Source organism: Arachis stenosperma, chromosome 3 (genome assembly GCF_014773155.1).
Source record: "Arachis stenosperma cultivar V10309 chromosome 3, arast.V10309.gnm1.PFL2, whole genome shotgun sequence".
NCBI classification, from domain to species: Eukaryota; Viridiplantae; Streptophyta; class Magnoliopsida; order Fabales; family Fabaceae; genus Arachis; species Arachis stenosperma.
The window spans coordinates 4,101,120-4,116,603 of NC_080379.1; the positions used below are offsets into that span (position 1 = coordinate 4,101,120).

Consider the following 15,484-nt stretch of genomic DNA (forward strand, 5'->3'; position numbering starts at 1 on the left):
CGAAGTTATAAGAACCTATTTTAAAATTTAGATAAGCTACCGAATTATTTAATTGTATTGTTTCATTGTTTGTTAGAGCTAAACATTACCGATTATTTAACACCTTTTAATATAATAGCCGATGATATATGACAATATATATTCTTAATTATCTTTTTAATTATTTTTTAATATTTAAATGAATAAAAATTTAAATACAAAAATATTATATAAACACTAATAATCAGTTATCAAATCAATCATTATATATTTGGATATAAATGTATATACTGTTTTATACATTTTTAATATATATTTTATATTTTAATAAATATTTTATAAAAATAATTAATTTAGTAGCTAATTTTTAATATTTACCTAATATAGTTGATTCAAATATATGTGTTATCTTTTAAAAACATCAAAAAGATAAAATATTAAAAAATTTAAAAATTAAGAAGATAATTAAGAGAATGTTTTAGAAGTTCTAATTATTTTTCATAACTAATGATAATTATTTATTTAAATTATTTCTATACCATTATCATAACTCCTTTTTTTTAGCGATTAAGTTACTTTTCAGTTAGAGCATTTTGTACTTTGAACTTTTCTTTAGTAATTTTACCCTAACTACCTTCCTAATCACAAGTAAAATATCTTTGTTTCAGATCTAAACAAAACATGAAGAATTGTTCTATGAAGATATAATCTCGCTATAAGTTGTTGACTTATTCTTAAAGCAGTTGCAACCAAAACCTAGCCTCTTTCCTATTGCTTGGGCTAAAAGCCTTAAATAAAGGGACCAACTCACCAAAGAAATTAACTTAATTTATTACTAATTAATATGGACAATACTATAATATACTAACCAAAACTTACAGCATCATGCACAGAAAACAACCTAATGATTCAAATTTCTTAGTATATGACTAAAACATACTAAATTTCTTTAGTATGTTGTGCACCAAATTTAACTTAACATATATCTAACTTTAGCCCTCCTTATATGGTTGGTTGAAGTGATTAATAAATGTATATCAATCTAGAAACCAAATAGTTCTCTTTCTTAAGGCCTCTTTAAGTGTTATGCTTTGTGTTTTCCATTTTGGGTTGAATTCATTGTATTTAAACATAACAAAAACTCTTTTTTTTTAGGATGAAATACAAAGCGAGAGAAAGCATGATTTGCAAGAAAACTTTTTAAGTGAGAATCAGATGATGATCCATGAACTGGAAACTAGTTGTAATTGCTAGAATTTTGAAAAAGAGTAGCTTTATCTTAACATCTAAGTTACTTAGAAACGCATAAGAAAAATAAGTGAAGTTACCTTCACTTGTAACTCCATCATAATAAGTTACTGAATAAAGCATCCTAGAAGTTGTCCTCAAGGGTGCTAGAAACCCAAGTAGACATTTACATAAAAGAGAAAAAAAAAACTATTAGTAAATAAATGCCCCCCAAGGCTAGCTATATACAATGCTAGAATTCCAAACATATAAAAGAAAAGGTAGAAGATGGCTTAAGTAGGAAATAAAGATGGAATCATATCTCTGCAGAGACATGCCCAAAATAAAGTTATGAAGCAAAATAATAGAAAAAGGGTAATTTTCCAAAGTGATTAACTCCATCAAAGGCAGCAAAGTAATGCATTTCATGTTAGGCCTGTGCATCTCTGTATGGTGATGGTGGTCATTTATAAGGTGTCTTCCTTCCAAAGTCAATTTCTGTCTACAAACTCTGCTGGTAAGTTTAGATCAAAAAACGCGCCTCCGAGGCCCTCTTTCCTAGCGCGCTTGCGAGAAGAGCATCCACTATCGTCTGAGCTCCCTGATCCGGAAGGCCTATCGAGTTCTGCTGTTACACCTACGCTTGCAGCATATATACAATAATCCTTTTTCACTAAGTAACATTTCTGATGAGCATCCACAAAGTCAAACTGAAGAAAAGATATATAAGAATATTCATAACACTATATAACACAATGAAGTTCAAAACATTAAATAGCTAGTCAGGTTGGCACAACATTTTGCATGCTAAAACATGTTCTTCCATAGTAAACTGAAAGAAATGTATTCAATCATCTGCAAACGCTATGCACATCACACTCCTCAATTTGCCGGAAATGAAATTTTTATGTAAACTCCAAAACAGCTACAAAGTATAAGAAGTGTTGATGCATAACCATGACTATTGAGGTAATATAGTAGATACCTCTATTTTTTCATGCAACTTTAGGTATTAAAAAATGGCTGCAACAAACCAAAACCATTAAACCATCAAAAACTAGTAGCTTATAACAAGTTAGAATAATCAATGGTTAACTCAAACTACTCAAATGCACAGTTTGAAGTATTTTTATTGGTGGAATGAGATGAAGCTTCACATGTGGCTAATGCTAAGAGTCTGATCTGTATACTACGATTCAAGAAACTGCAATAGAAATTTACCGGTATTATTGGCCTCATTTGTCCAACAAACTGAAAGTTCTGATGCCTTCTCGATCCCCTTTGACTTGTATGGAGCAATGTTGTGAACACCAATATGGAGAGAACCCAGTAAATCATTCTCAATACACTCATACCTACATAAAATATCAGATTTCAGAATCATGAATGTCAAGTACTAATGAAGTGCATTATTTAAAACAGCGCTCACATTTTTTGACAAAGTTTGTCAATGATAGTGGTCAGATTGATTATCTGCATCCTTATCTCCATGACTTTATCATCTTCAAAAGTTTCAAAAGGCTCCTCTAAAATTTTGGAGAGCTTTTCAACGTTTGCCTCAAGCTGCTGCTGCTGATCCTCAAACAAGTTCTGTTTTATTTCCCTTTGAGCTTCTGTCATTTCTTCCTTAAATAGCTCGTCACCAAACATGTAAAACGCAAATGCATATGAATATGATAGGACACGCCTAGATCTGAAAAGTCTAGAGAGCCCATTATTTACCCAACTATAATCCCTTAGCGTAGAATCTTTTTCTTCTGAGACAGCAATCTTCTCTTGTATAGTCTCCTTCAGTTTACTCTCAAGCTTAAAGGAATCTGTGTGAGCTTTGTAACGATTATGATAATGCATATAACGATACAGATCCCTCTTTGCCCGTTCAGCTGTTTTTTCTTGCTCTTTATAGCGACCACAGCTATGACCAGCAATGCTTGACCAGGTATGCTCTCGACCAGTAGCTCCACCACACAACCAACTGCACCAAAAAGGAAATGATTGTATTGAAAACATTATCAACAAACAAAGTTAAAAAACAAAATATCCTGTAGAGAGGAATACTGACCAAAAAGCTTGACCACAGATACAGCTAACCAAGTTACAGCCACCATTTTTCTCGACCGGTTTGTGGCACTTTGGACAAGGCTTGGTATGAACTGTTATCCAATTAACAGTTTCTGATTCATCTCGACACTTTTTGGCCCAAAGCTCCCACATCAAACATGAGCATGGGGAATGTGCTTCTGACAAGCAACTAAAGCAAAACTGTAAACCACATGAACATTCTACCTCACATAATTCATCGTCCTCAACACGTATTGCATTCCCACAATGAGGCGTACTAGGACACCATTTAACTCTCTTGTTGTCTTCAATATAGGATTCAAGAAGAAAGCGTTCATATTTCTCTGCCATATCAGGGTGCTTTTTGCTGAGAAGAGTTCTGACAACAGCTTCATCACAAATGGAATAACATTTGTGTGCCATGCATCTGATTCGCTTACTTTGACCCTCATTTATCTTGACAATAAAATGCTCTGTCCAACCTGTAAAAATAGACACAAGCAGCCATCAAACTATTAAGCCATGCCATCCACCTCATAATCTTGTTAGAAGCTACATATTTTTCATATTTGACAAGGTTTGGGAGAAACAAAACACACGAGTCATAGTAACAAAACCAAACAACACTCACAGCCGTTGCAAAAACAGTGACCGCAGTCCATTTTTGTTGTTTCATCACTAGGAACATCCTCTATGCAAATTTCGCACATTATTGTCGACGGAGCAGCCGTCGAATTAGAGTCGCGATGTTCATCCACTGTAACACCAGCTTCAGAAAACAGAAAATGTTTTCCCCTATCTACATACACGGCAAACAACTTCTCCACATCCCAACGATGAAAAATAAGCAGGGTACGTGCATGTTGCTCCCTCACCGATAGCATGTCCATCACCCTGCGTAAATCCTCCTTCTGCATGAATGTTAATAAAACCAATAAACACAACATAGAAGAATGGATCACAGTGAATGAATTCATCTTCACAATTTAATTTCTCGCATTACCTGTGCAGCTAGCAATGACTCCTTCGTAATCACCTGCAAGTGGCAAAGCAATTCAGCGGAACAAGGTAAGCGCAAGGAAAGGAAAATAACTCAGCTGCATGTAACAGTCACATATCACAGCAAAAGAATCACAACCAAGTTAACAGTTAGATTTCAAGTAAACATACAATCATCACCACTATACACCGATCATTCGAAACCAAAGCAGCGAAAAATTCAACCAGTGAAATGTTCATTGTGCCAAATAAACACATTACTAGTTCCGCATCATGTCCACCCCCAAAAAAAGAACCCCCCTCTCTCGAAAAAAAAAAAAAAAAAAAAACGTAACGATTCTAAAGCTCCTATCTTAACAAACCTATTTTCGTATAAGATCATAGATAATGCATATAAGTAGAAATTCAAAACCCCAAAGACGTAAATCATCGCAAGAAAGAAACAGAAAACCACCGACATGGAAAAAGAAAAGACAACTCCTTTTAACATGAAATTGGGATTCACAACCGAGACCCTAATCCCTATCGATTGAAAATTGGAGAAATAATGAAAAGGGGGTGATTGGGAATAATAAGGAATAAAGTTCACCTGAGTAGAGGGACCCTTGGAAGAGACTAATTGATAATCGTTATCATCGTTATCGAAGGCGTCGACGGAGTCCTCCGGATCGGAGTAACGGTATTCATCATCGCTGCTGGCAGCGTAATCTTCCATTGATTGATCGCAGAAACGAAGCAGAAACCCCAACGAAAGAAAACGCCGAAATTATGAGTTGGTTGAGAAGGGTTAGGGATATGGATGGAATTAGGCGATCGGAAAGAGAAAAAAAGAGGGAATAGAATCTCCGACGAGAACGCCGGCGAAAGAGAGAGGAGGTGGCAGCAGAGAAACACAGTCTCTCTCCAAAGAGAGTCACACAACACACAACACACAACCTTTCCTTTTCCCCTACCTTCAATTTTTCTCACTCTAATATTATCATAATTAAATAATAGAATTTGAATTTAATTCTTTAATAATACTAGCAATAATAGTAATACATTCAGTCCACAGCTTAGTATTTTTCCTATAATAATAATAATAATAATAATAATAATAATAATAATAATAATAAAATAAAGTATTTTAGTTTCTGGGATTTTTTGTTGCCAGTAATACTACCTAAAATCACCTCTAAATAATTTAATAAATGTAATTCGTTGATTTTTAATAATAATTACAATCAAATAAAAAGTTGGAAATAATAAAAGATTCAATTTTTATAATATTTAGTAGATTAGTAGATATGTATCATTTATCATTCAATTGTTTTCTTGATCTTTGTATATTTGAATGAAATTTTTTTTCTGTAAAAAAAAATATTTTTATTTCAGTTTGATTTGATATAGTTTGTTGTGTTTACACACTAATTGGAGATTAGTTAGGATATTGTGCTTTCAGTTACAGTAATGAGTAATCCTTAGGAGAGATACCTTGACTATCTCTGAGTCTCTTGTACAGGGTCTGAAACCATAAGCAATTAAGCATATTTTGATCAATTTGATTTTTTTAAATAAATAAAATAAATATAAATATTTTATTTACAAAAATAAATAATTTGTAGTATTTTTATGAAAATCTATCCCATACACTTATTTCGTTTATACTATAAAGGAAATAGGTGTATTATTATAAAAAAAAAATTGCGATTAAAATAATATCAATTTAATTTTTATTTTTAAATTAATCCAATTTTTTAAAATTATATCTTAAAATTCTACTTTACATATTTAAAATTGTCCATTTAAAATCAGTACATTATTTTTTTTAAAACCGAACATATTTTGAATTAGTATTCAAAGAAAGTACATTAAAAGTATATCAAATTGAAATTTAAATTAATCTAATCCGATCTATTTTTGATGTGTTCTTTTTTCGTACTAATTTAAATGGGTTGATTTTTTAAAAAAATAATATTGAACAATTTTAAATGACTAATTTTAAATACGTAGGGTAAGATATAATTTTTAAAAATTAGATTAATTTAAAAATAAAAATAAAATTGATATTATTTTAATCGTAATTTTTTTATAATAATACACTTATTTCGTTTACAGTATAAACCAAATAAAAATATATGTATTTCGTTACACTGTAAATGAAATATACACGTCACTTATTTATTGTAAACAAAATATGTGTATTATTATTTTGTTGAAACAAAATAAAAGATGTGATGAATTTTCATAAAAAAGCTATAAATTATTTATGTTAATAAATAAAATATTTATTTTATTTATTGAAAAAGAAAATCGATTAATTTAGTCTTGAATAGATCCAATGATAATTTAGGAATTTTTACTTGAATAAAATAAAAAAAAAACTAATTACACAATTTACATATAAAAAAAAGCACAAACACATGTAACCAAAATTGCCTTAAAAAATTGTATAATTATATTTTATTTATGTTAAAAAAAAACTATAGTTTAGCCCTTTACGCTGCTACTTACACTATATTATTATTTAATCCTTATATAAACTATGTTTATCCTTGTGTCCCAAGTAACAAATAGTAATATAATTTTAATTGATTACAACGATAAATATGAAATATTTAGCATAATTCAACTTTAAATATAATCAAAAGTAGAGTATTGAGTCTAATATAAGATAAAAAAATAATTAAAAATCCTAACTCATTCTTTCAATTATCTTTCCAATTCTAAATACAAAAGAAAAAAAAGATAGAAACCTTTTTTATCTTTTAAAATTTGAGCATACATTTAAGTCTTACATACTTAACTACTAGAGAAGAGTAATTACCAAAACGTTAGTGATCCTAATAATTTCTCACACACTATTAGTATATTTAATTATTTATATTTATTTAAAATTAAAAAGTTTAATATTTCAACTTGAGATGGCTTCATTCACATTCCACGGAACAGAATTTTAATTATGTTTTATCTGTTCATTTAAAATTAGCCCTAATCAATAACCACACATAGAAATATATATTTGAGTAATATTACATGTTCAATAAATATTATTATTTTAAATCAGTGTTTAATCAGTAATAATTTATATCTATATTTATAAAAACTTATACACAAAAAATATATAATTTATATCTATATTAATCAAAATTTGCACATACATTTTTTAAAATTTACACACATAAATTAATAAAACATATTTATTAAAAATAATTTAATATTTATACTGACCAAATAATAGTCAAAATCATTAAAATTAGTGGCTCCCAAAAGTTTCTCTATATATTTAGCATCTCATTAATTTTTTTTTATTATACTCTTGTAAACAAGTTTGATTATTCATTCATTGCAGATTTGCTTGCCTATTTTGACAAGTTTGATTATTCTTGTGACCACTAATTATTTAATTGAAAAAACATGTGAATTAACATGTATAACTGTATAAATAATTAAATATATACAAATATATAATAACTGATTTAATTTTTAGTTTTCAATAGAATTTACTACATTAGTACAACATCAATATGTCTAAATGTGATGGGTAACTTAATTCCATCCTTCAAAGCAAGTGAATCAAAATTGTTAAACAAAACTTCCAATAATACACTCTTAACAGTTCAATTCATCAACATTAATTCTAAAAGCAAAATCTTCACTTTCTAACTCTTCATGAAATAGATTAATTGGCGCTGCTTCAAACCTCTTAACAGGTACATCATCATATGATAACCTCTTTCCCTGAAAATGTTCATGTATCTTTGTAGTCAAAACATGCAGAAAATTTAAACCACAAGTAGATGAAGAATTAGGATCCTTATCAGCATGCATTCTCAATAAACAAAACTTAGGTAATCAATGGTCCTAAATAAAGTCTTGGTGGCACTAACTTCATATGAAAACAAGAAATTTTCTTATCATCATTAGAAAATAAAAGTAGGATTCATATAAACTAACCTTCTTCAGAACATAGACAAAATAGTGGAAGGTTTCACCAAAAGTAGCATACTCAACAGACCAGCTGAACTCCGGCGCATTAAATATAGGGCGTCGGAAATGCGGCTGCCATGAATTTTAAGATTAGAGTCACAACAATCCCCAGTTTAAGAAAGGTAAACAAAGCATTTCATTTTTGAAACCTGGCCAAAAGTTATTGAGATAAATGTGCCATCTGCTTTCAAAACCCTGTGAACTCCTTTCAATGTTGCCATAACCTTGGACATAGTTTCAGGCCTCGGATTCCATGGGTCGCCACTGTCCACAAACAATACATCCTTCAAAACCAAAGATACCATGTTCACATTTAATTCTTACTCGTCAAAAGCTTGATAATGTACTTATTCTAAATTCAGAATATCAAGCCAAAATTACATTATATTTACCATAGTTCCCTTCTCAATAACCAAATCAAAACATTCATCTTCGAAAGGTAGCTCTATCATATCAGCTTGCAGCACTTTGATGTCTGTTCACAGAAATGAAATTATACAAAAAATCATGTCACAAAATAAGAGATCAAAATGAAAACCTTGACAGTCACAAAATCAAATTTATACTCCAGGCTTTTCCCTTCCATCCCTTTTTCTCAAAACTCGCAAACAAGTAGTAACCTTTCTTGATCAGCAAGCTAACCTTTTAATCCCTGCGAAAGCAACCGCTTTTGCATCCTCTCCACAGCAACAGTTGACAAATCAATGCATGTTATATTGATTGCCCCATCCCTATGCAATTCTTCACACATTTGAGAGTTTCCACATCCAAGCTCTAATACCTACAATATCAACCACAATATCTCATAAAAAAAGACAACATATTCAGTTATTTTGCATCAAAACAGCTTATAATAATCATTTGGGCCAAGTAAAAAACTCAACTTTTTTTCCCTCCAAAAAGAATCAAATCCAAACATGGGAACAGCAATGCCAATCGTAATGCAAGAACAATGAAGCAAGCCTATAAAAGCATATATACATACAAAAAAGGAGAGAAATTTAGAATGTTACAGAGGAATGAGGTGTGAGATGGGGTTGAATGAGGTGGCGAAAATGGGAATAATCCTTGAACCATTCATATTGCTCTTCCTTGGTGAACCTTTGATCCCTAAACCCACAATCACAACAAAATTTAACAACAGAGCATACCAAACATTGGAGGAGAATAAGATTAAGCTAATCAAAAATGAAAAAAAAAATGGAATTTGAGAAAAACGGGAGCTTTGATTGGTGAAGTAAGTACCAGTAAGAAGGACTAAGGTACGCGTTTACAGTCGAAGGTATTGTGGTTATGGCGATATCATCGTCATCAAGGTTGGCGCTTTGATTTGAACTTTCCATGATTCCCTGAAAAATCTCAGCTTGTCTGATTAGGATTCAACGTTCTTACCCCAATTCCAAACCCTAATTCCACCTAGCAGCAACGCACAGCTCAGCGCAACAAAATCCCATTGGTTTATTATTTAATATTTATTATTATTATTATTTCAAAAAAAATCCCCTTTTTAAAGTGAAAATTCCATCGAATTAATTTAATATTACAAAATTTAAATTAATCAATAATTTTTTTCCTATTGTAATCTCCATTAAAATAACATGCTAACTACATTAAATTCTCATAAAATTTGTTTTTGGTGTATATTTTAAATATTTGCGCTAACAGTATAATAAAATTGATCTCAAATTCTCAACCTATTTTCTATTAACAAATTTAACTCATATATAACTGTCAGTTTAACAGTTTAAAAGCATATAATTATTCTCTTGTTAAATTAAATGTTTCTCATATTAAAGAAAGGAAATATTTCTTCTAAAACACATTTGTCATATTTTTATGCATAAAAAATTATAGTGATGTGTATTATGTACATAAATAATAAAATAAAGTATCACTCTATAGCTTTATAAAGTATAGCTAAATCAATAGTTATCAGCCTTAATCTCTATCTATACTTTGCTACCAAACAAGATTGATTTTCTAACTTTCAAAATTTAAAGTTTTTTCAATTAGGAGTATGCTGTGTTAAACTCCTTTTTAATGAGACAAAACAACATGCAAAAGGTTTAGTCCTCAAATTGGATTGTCCAATTGTGCTTGAGAAAGATACTTTTTTGGAGTAAGAGGATACCACTTTCTGTAACTTCTTATGAAAATAATTCAAAGATGTTGATTTGAATGTATACCATAATGTCTATATGTTTGTACTTTAAGCTTAAAAAAAGAATAAAACTAAGCTTTCTTTGGAACTTCTGCTAATTAATCTTCACTACTCAAATTTCAGATAATATAAAAAGGAAAAAGTGAGATGATAAAAATATGTTTTTTTTTTTTTTATTTTGTTTCCTAAAAAGTTATTAGCCCATTAGGACTAGTATGTTAATCTAATCCAATGAATCATGTAATTGAAAGGATCTATTCTAATATAATTATGATTATGTAGAAAGTAGATAAGTAAAAGTAAAACAAAATATCATTAGAGTAAAATTTAGCAAGAAGAGTAGTAATTGCTTTTCCTTATTAAGAGAAGGTAAACAAAATGATATAAACAATGCTGAAAATTTCAATTTGCAGAAAATGATTCCTCTCTTCAACTGAGTTACTATCCACTCCTCCACATAAGTTGCCGCATGAAAATCTTGAATAAGATTGATTCCCTATTTGTTCCAACAGTTTCTGATCTGTTACCATTAAATAAAACTCAAACTCAAACTACATAATAATTCAAGGATATACAATTGCACATGCAATGCAACAAAAATTTAAGTTTTCTGTTTTTTTTTTTCATTTTCATTGTATTTTTTTTCTTTCACAAAATCTTAAAAACAGAAAATACAAACCAAACGCACCCTTAGTATTTCTGACCTTGGAAGTTCCTAAGATTTTCTGAAGGCAGGTGATGGTGATGCTGGAGGCTTCAAGTCCTCATACCTGAATATTAATGCTACATAGTCAAAATATTTTCAAGAACATATATAGTGACAGGGTAACAAAACACTTAATTTGGATGGTTAGTTAAGATGCTAGAAAAATGATGATGAATTTTGAAGAAAGCTAGCTAGCCCACATGGTATAAGGTGAGAGTGGTGTTGACTTTGGTTGAGGAAGATGTTGTTCATCCTCTGGAAGTTGGGGTGGACCATTACTTGGCACTATCTCAATCTGAGACACACTACTTTCCACAGCAGATATGGAAGGTGATGATGCATTTGGTGCCCTTGGAGATGGTGAAGTTGGAGGCTTCAAATCAGCATATCTGAAATGAATACAGTTGATTTCATATAGTTTTGATAGTCTTGAAATGAAAATCAAGAGAGATAAATGTAATTTGTTCCAACAAATGTTGAATTAGACTCACACATGATAGGGAGAATGAAAAAAAGTTGGAGTCTTAGAAGGAGAGCTTTTAGCAGCACTGTCTGCATTGGAAGTGCTTGGTGTTGGGCAAGGAGAAGTTGGAGGTTTCAAGTCCTCATAGGCTGCGTAAGGCGAAAGAAACTCGCGTCTGTTCGAGAAAGATTTTGTCTGAGAAATGCTGTCTATTTCTTGTGTGCTGCTTGGAGTTTCTGAAGGACTAGGTTCTTGAACTGAATCAATGATCTTTAGATCTTTTTTGACACCAGGCTTGGATGGAGATGGAGATGATGGTGGCTTTAAGTCTTCATAACTGAGAACAATCCACATTGAGAATTTCATCTTTAATCAAATAATGGAAATGCAGAACAAAGTTTCTTATATATGATTGCACATTTGAATGCTAGTACTAATTAGGCTTACACAGTATAAGGCGAAAGTGGCTGTTTCGCAACCGGTTTTGGTTGTGCAGTTTCCATCTCAGTGGCTGTGGCAATGGCAGGTTCCGAGGGAGCCGGATCACTGATGGCTGCAGCATCCGGTTTCTGCATAATCACAATAAACAATGAATCATGAATTATAGCTTAGTATAGTTATAGCAGTGAGGTAAAAAATTTTCTTTGTCATAACTTGTAATGTAAGAAAGGACATACCTTTGGTGAAGAAATGTAAGGTCTTTGAGATGGTATCTTTGCAAGAAGCTCCTCCGTGGGAGTCAGTGGCGCGGTTGTCTCTGCTACTACCTCCACTATTTTACAATATGCAAGATCAGGGTTCTTGGCCATGACTGCCATAAGTTCTGCCACCTACCATGAAACAGAATTTGTTACTTTTGCTCTGTCATTCATAGGACTAGTTTTACAAAATTGGAAATCAGCACAAAAGTTTACATGTTAAGCACCTGAAGGTTTGATACTTGACCCCCAAATAAAGTGTCTTCTGTTGATAGTGTTAGGTTATGAGTTTCCTTGTAAGAATCCGTCGGCCGCTCCATACCTCCAGGTCTCACTATCTGAAGAACAATGTTTATAGTTTTAGACAGTTAGGATCCTGCTTTATGGCATAACTACCATCATAATCTTGAAAGTGGAAAATCACATGCAATACTATTTTCATATGAAGTTGATAGTTAAAAACTGTCAGATGATATGACTTATTTGACTAATATGTCATGATTCTCAACTATTAGCTTCACATGAAGACAAACTGCACGTGAGTTTCTACCAGTCTTGAATTGTAAACTTGATCACAGGTAGTTTACTCACTGTGTATGGAAGTCCACTAGCTAGCAATGCTTCTTCTGCCTTTCTTTTCCAAATCAGAACTCCCCAAAACAAACTTCAAGATCGGAAATTCAGCAATCAGTTGAACTTCTTGTTAAAGTCAATATGATAATATCAGAAAGAATTTCATTCATGCTCACTTGAGAATAGCTGCAGGTAAACCAAATTTGTTTGTTCCCAATGAAGTAACCAGTATGAAGTGATTTACTTTGGCAACAGTTGCTGCATCATAGAAAAACAAAACCATTTTGAGTTTTCATCATATGAAGACATTAGTGTTAACCAAATAACAAGGAACAAATTGTTATGACAGTTTTGTGTTTCAAGATTAGGACTTAACAAGATCTTAACATAAGAGTGAAGAATCTCATCTTACCAGCATCAATAAGGCTTTTGGTGGCGCGATAATCGATTCGATAAGGGCCAGTGATGTCAAAAACTTCCTTCTCACTAGCACCAATGGAACATATAACTGTTGATGCATTCCCCAGTGCTGGTCCAATTTGATCTGGTTTCTCCAAATCACATTCCACAATTTCAAGCTTCTCTACAGCTGGGCTAAAAACCAAAAACATTCTCTTGTTATTCAATACATCAGCATTTTCTTCATTGCCAAACCTACACAAATCATGAAATCCATAAACTTTCTTGTCTTACCTTGACTCCCTCCACTTGTTCCATCATCAAGCTTCATTTGCTCAACACTCTGCATATGTTCTATATCTTAATGCACATCCTTTTCATATCAAGCACTAATGGATACCAAATCTTGTTCATAAGATAGAACTTGTACCTTGATTAGTGGACCAGCTCTCTCAGCACTCCTCACTCCAGCTCTTACTTTAAATCCAAGTTTTATAAGCTCTCTGAAATGAAACTATCACTAGTCAGCATTTTAAAGAAAAGAAGTTTCTTCTTAAAGAACAAGTGAATTGAAGAGTACTAACAAATGTACCTAACAGTTCTTAAACCAACTTTACCAGTAGCACCAGCAACAAATACTAAGTTATCATCCTTAGAATCTGTTTTCTCAGGAATCCCCTCAATTTTTGTTGAACCTTGTATAGAGTATAAACATTAACATTCATTTTAGTGATCATCAACACAAACCAAACATGTATAGCAAAATTATATATCTAACAGTTCTATCTGAATCACCTGAAGCTTGAGCTCTAATGCAATGGAACTTGTGAGGCTTAGTGATGATGGATCTTGAAGTAGAACAAGGGTACCTCATGAAGAAGTCAGAGTGTTTGAGAAGCTTAACATGGCTACAAGGCTTCTCTGACAAGAAAGCTCCTTTTGGTGACAAAGAAGATGGAATAATGGTGGTTGGAGTGAGTGATTGTAGTGAGAAAGACTCCATAGGCATAGCTTGATCAATTGCTTGCTTCAGAATAAGAATGGTAATTGAGAAAATGTGATGATCATGATTATGTGATGATTGTGAATAGTTTTGTTTTGATGTTATGATAATATTATCCAGCAGAATCTTGTGTGATTGGTAGTTGTGGCATCTTCCACTATGTGAGGATATGATGGCCCCACACTATAACACATCACTGATTCTTCAAGGCCATTACTTTTTCTTCTTTTTTCTTTAACATGATTGCTTGGAATAATAAAGAGGAACTATGTTGGAGTTAATTATAATTATGTTCATTTCAGTACAAGGTTGCAAATAAAAAGTTGAAGATTTTTTCAAAGCAAGAAGTTAGGTAGTATTGACAAAATAAAATAAAATAATAAACTAAGAGTGTGTAAGAGTATATATTAAGATTATAAATTAAAAACCTTTTTAAAAAAAATTAATATATTTATTTTGTATTTATTAAATGAAAAAATTTAAATTTTTTTACTAATAATAAATTTATATTTTAAAACTTTATATCCTAAATGCTAATTTTAAACTTTAATTCTTTCAAAAATAAATGTTGAAAAATTAATTAACATTGATTATTTTAAAGTTGTCTTATAGTTTTCATATATTATATTAGAGTTTAATTTTGATGCACTGACAGTATAAAATATTTTACATAATCGTACAATCACATTTATTTTTTTAGATGACCATTCACGTGGTCAATATAAAAAATAGTTATTTTTACTGATGTGACCTTATGTAATTAGATACACGTGTAAAACTACTTTACATTGACAATACATTAAAATTAAATTCTCTTATATTAATTACATTCTATCAAAAAAATATTTATTGTAAATATAAAATATATGTTAAAAATAAACTAAAAAATACATATATTTATATACGAATCATAATAACTAATTTTCTACGTGCAGCATTTTTTGTTTATGGAAGTTAAGTTGGAAAGTGGGTATCCAAGATAGTTGGAATCGCCATTGTTGAATCAAATTTAGATGGTTTTCTGTGTTCCATATGAATTCATATATATATTTTCACAATACCTACAATATATACCTAATAAACTAGGGGCACATGGCCATTGCGGATGGATTCACATACATACTTTGGGATAAAATAAGATATTTAAAAAAATAGAAATATAAAATTTTATATTTTTATATTTTATTTAATAATAAATTATAATAAATAATAAAAAGTTTAATTTATTTTTTTATTTAAAAAATTT

General features: G+C 31.0%; 3 protein-coding genes across 6 annotated transcripts; all 3 read right to left on the reverse strand.

Moving 5' to 3' along the window:
* Positions 1-1,285: 1,285 nt before the first annotated feature.
* On the reverse strand, positions 1,286-5,220 carry LOC130969154 (probable E3 ubiquitin-protein ligase ARI1). Of its 3 annotated transcripts, XM_057894768.1 has the most exons (8): positions 4,856-5,220; positions 4,271-4,303; positions 3,899-4,178; positions 3,269-3,749; positions 2,636-3,181; positions 2,428-2,561; positions 2,192-2,229; positions 1,692-1,916 (listed from the first exon to the last, which is right to left on the reverse strand). In XM_057894768.1, the coding sequence occupies exons 1-7, from the start codon at positions 4,979-4,981 to the stop codon at positions 2,219-2,221; spliced, it is 1,611 nt and encodes a 536-aa protein (XP_057750751.1). In that variant the 5' UTR covers positions 4,982-5,220; the 3' UTR covers positions 1,692-1,916; positions 2,192-2,218. The 3 variants fall into 3 exon arrangements, with proteins under 3 accessions (XP_057750750.1, XP_057750752.1, XP_057750751.1); XM_057894767.1 differs by lacking the exon at positions 2,192-2,229 and having other exon boundaries at positions 1,286-1,843; XM_057894769.1 differs by lacking the exon at positions 2,192-2,229 and having other exon boundaries at positions 1,286-1,916.
* A 2,511-nt stretch (positions 5,221-7,731) lies between these two features.
* On the reverse strand, positions 7,732-9,822 carry LOC130965303 (uncharacterized). The gene is made up of 7 exons (XM_057890056.1): positions 9,481-9,822; positions 9,249-9,345; positions 8,878-9,016; positions 8,628-8,710; positions 8,385-8,519; positions 8,203-8,307; positions 7,732-7,986 (listed from the first exon to the last, which is right to left on the reverse strand). The coding sequence occupies exons 1-7, from the start codon at positions 9,576-9,578 to the stop codon at positions 7,858-7,860; spliced, it is 786 nt and encodes a 261-aa protein (XP_057746039.1). The 5' UTR covers positions 9,579-9,822; the 3' UTR covers positions 7,732-7,857.
* Positions 9,823-10,676: 854 nt separating this feature from the next.
* Positions 10,677-14,329, reverse strand: LOC130965302 (protein TIC 62, chloroplastic). 2 transcript variants are annotated; one of them, XM_057890054.1, is made up of 14 exons: positions 14,031-14,328; positions 13,828-13,930; positions 13,666-13,738; positions 13,530-13,578; positions 13,249-13,425; positions 13,013-13,094; positions 12,855-12,927; positions 12,491-12,601; positions 12,243-12,395; positions 12,013-12,134; positions 11,594-11,902; positions 11,303-11,491; positions 11,085-11,166; positions 10,677-10,916 (listed from the first exon to the last, which is right to left on the reverse strand). In XM_057890054.1, exons 1-13 carry the CDS (start codon positions 14,242-14,244, stop codon positions 11,112-11,114), a joined length of 1,710 nt encoding a protein of 569 aa, XP_057746037.1. In that variant the 5' UTR covers positions 14,245-14,328; the 3' UTR covers positions 10,677-10,916; positions 11,085-11,111. The 2 variants fall into 2 exon arrangements, with proteins under 2 accessions (XP_057746037.1, XP_057746038.1); XM_057890055.1 differs by having other exon boundaries at positions 10,706-10,916; positions 11,101-11,166; positions 14,031-14,329.
* Between the last annotated feature and the right edge of the window lie 1,155 nt (positions 14,330-15,484).

Coding starts and splice junctions, on each gene's coding strand:
- LOC130969154 (XM_057894767.1), bottom strand. CDS start 4,981: ATGGAAGATTACGCTGCCAGCAGCGATGATGAATACCGTTACTCCGAT. Junction 3,750..3,898: donor TCACTGTTTTTGCAACGGCT/GTGAGTGTTGTT, acceptor CTATTTTTACAG/GTTGGACAGAGCATTTTATT. Junction 3,182..3,268: donor ATCTGTGGTCAAGCTTTTTG/GTCAGTATTCCT, acceptor TTTTTGGTGCAG/TTGGTTGTGTGGTGGAGCTA.
- LOC130965303 (XM_057890056.1), bottom strand. CDS start 9,578: ATGGAAAGTTCAAATCAAAGCGCCAACCTTGATGACGATGATATCGCC. Junction 9,346..9,480: donor TACCTTAGTCCTTCTTACTG/GTACTTACTTCA, acceptor TTGTGGGTTTAG/GGATCAAAGGTTCACCAAGG. Junction 8,711..8,877: donor GCTTTCGCAGGGATTAAAAG/GTTAGCTTGCTG, acceptor TTCTGTGAACAG/ACATCAAAGTGCTGCAAGCT.
- LOC130965302 (XM_057890054.1), bottom strand. CDS start 14,244: ATGCCTATGGAGTCTTTCTCACTACAATCACTCACTCCAACCACCATT. Junction 13,739..13,827: donor GTTGGTTTAAGAACTGTTAG/GTACATTTGTTA, acceptor GTTTCATTTCAG/AGAGCTTATAAAACTTGGAT. Junction 12,135..12,242: donor CTTACATTTCTTCACCAAAG/GTATGTCCTTTC, acceptor GTGATTATGCAG/AAACCGGATGCTGCAGCCAT.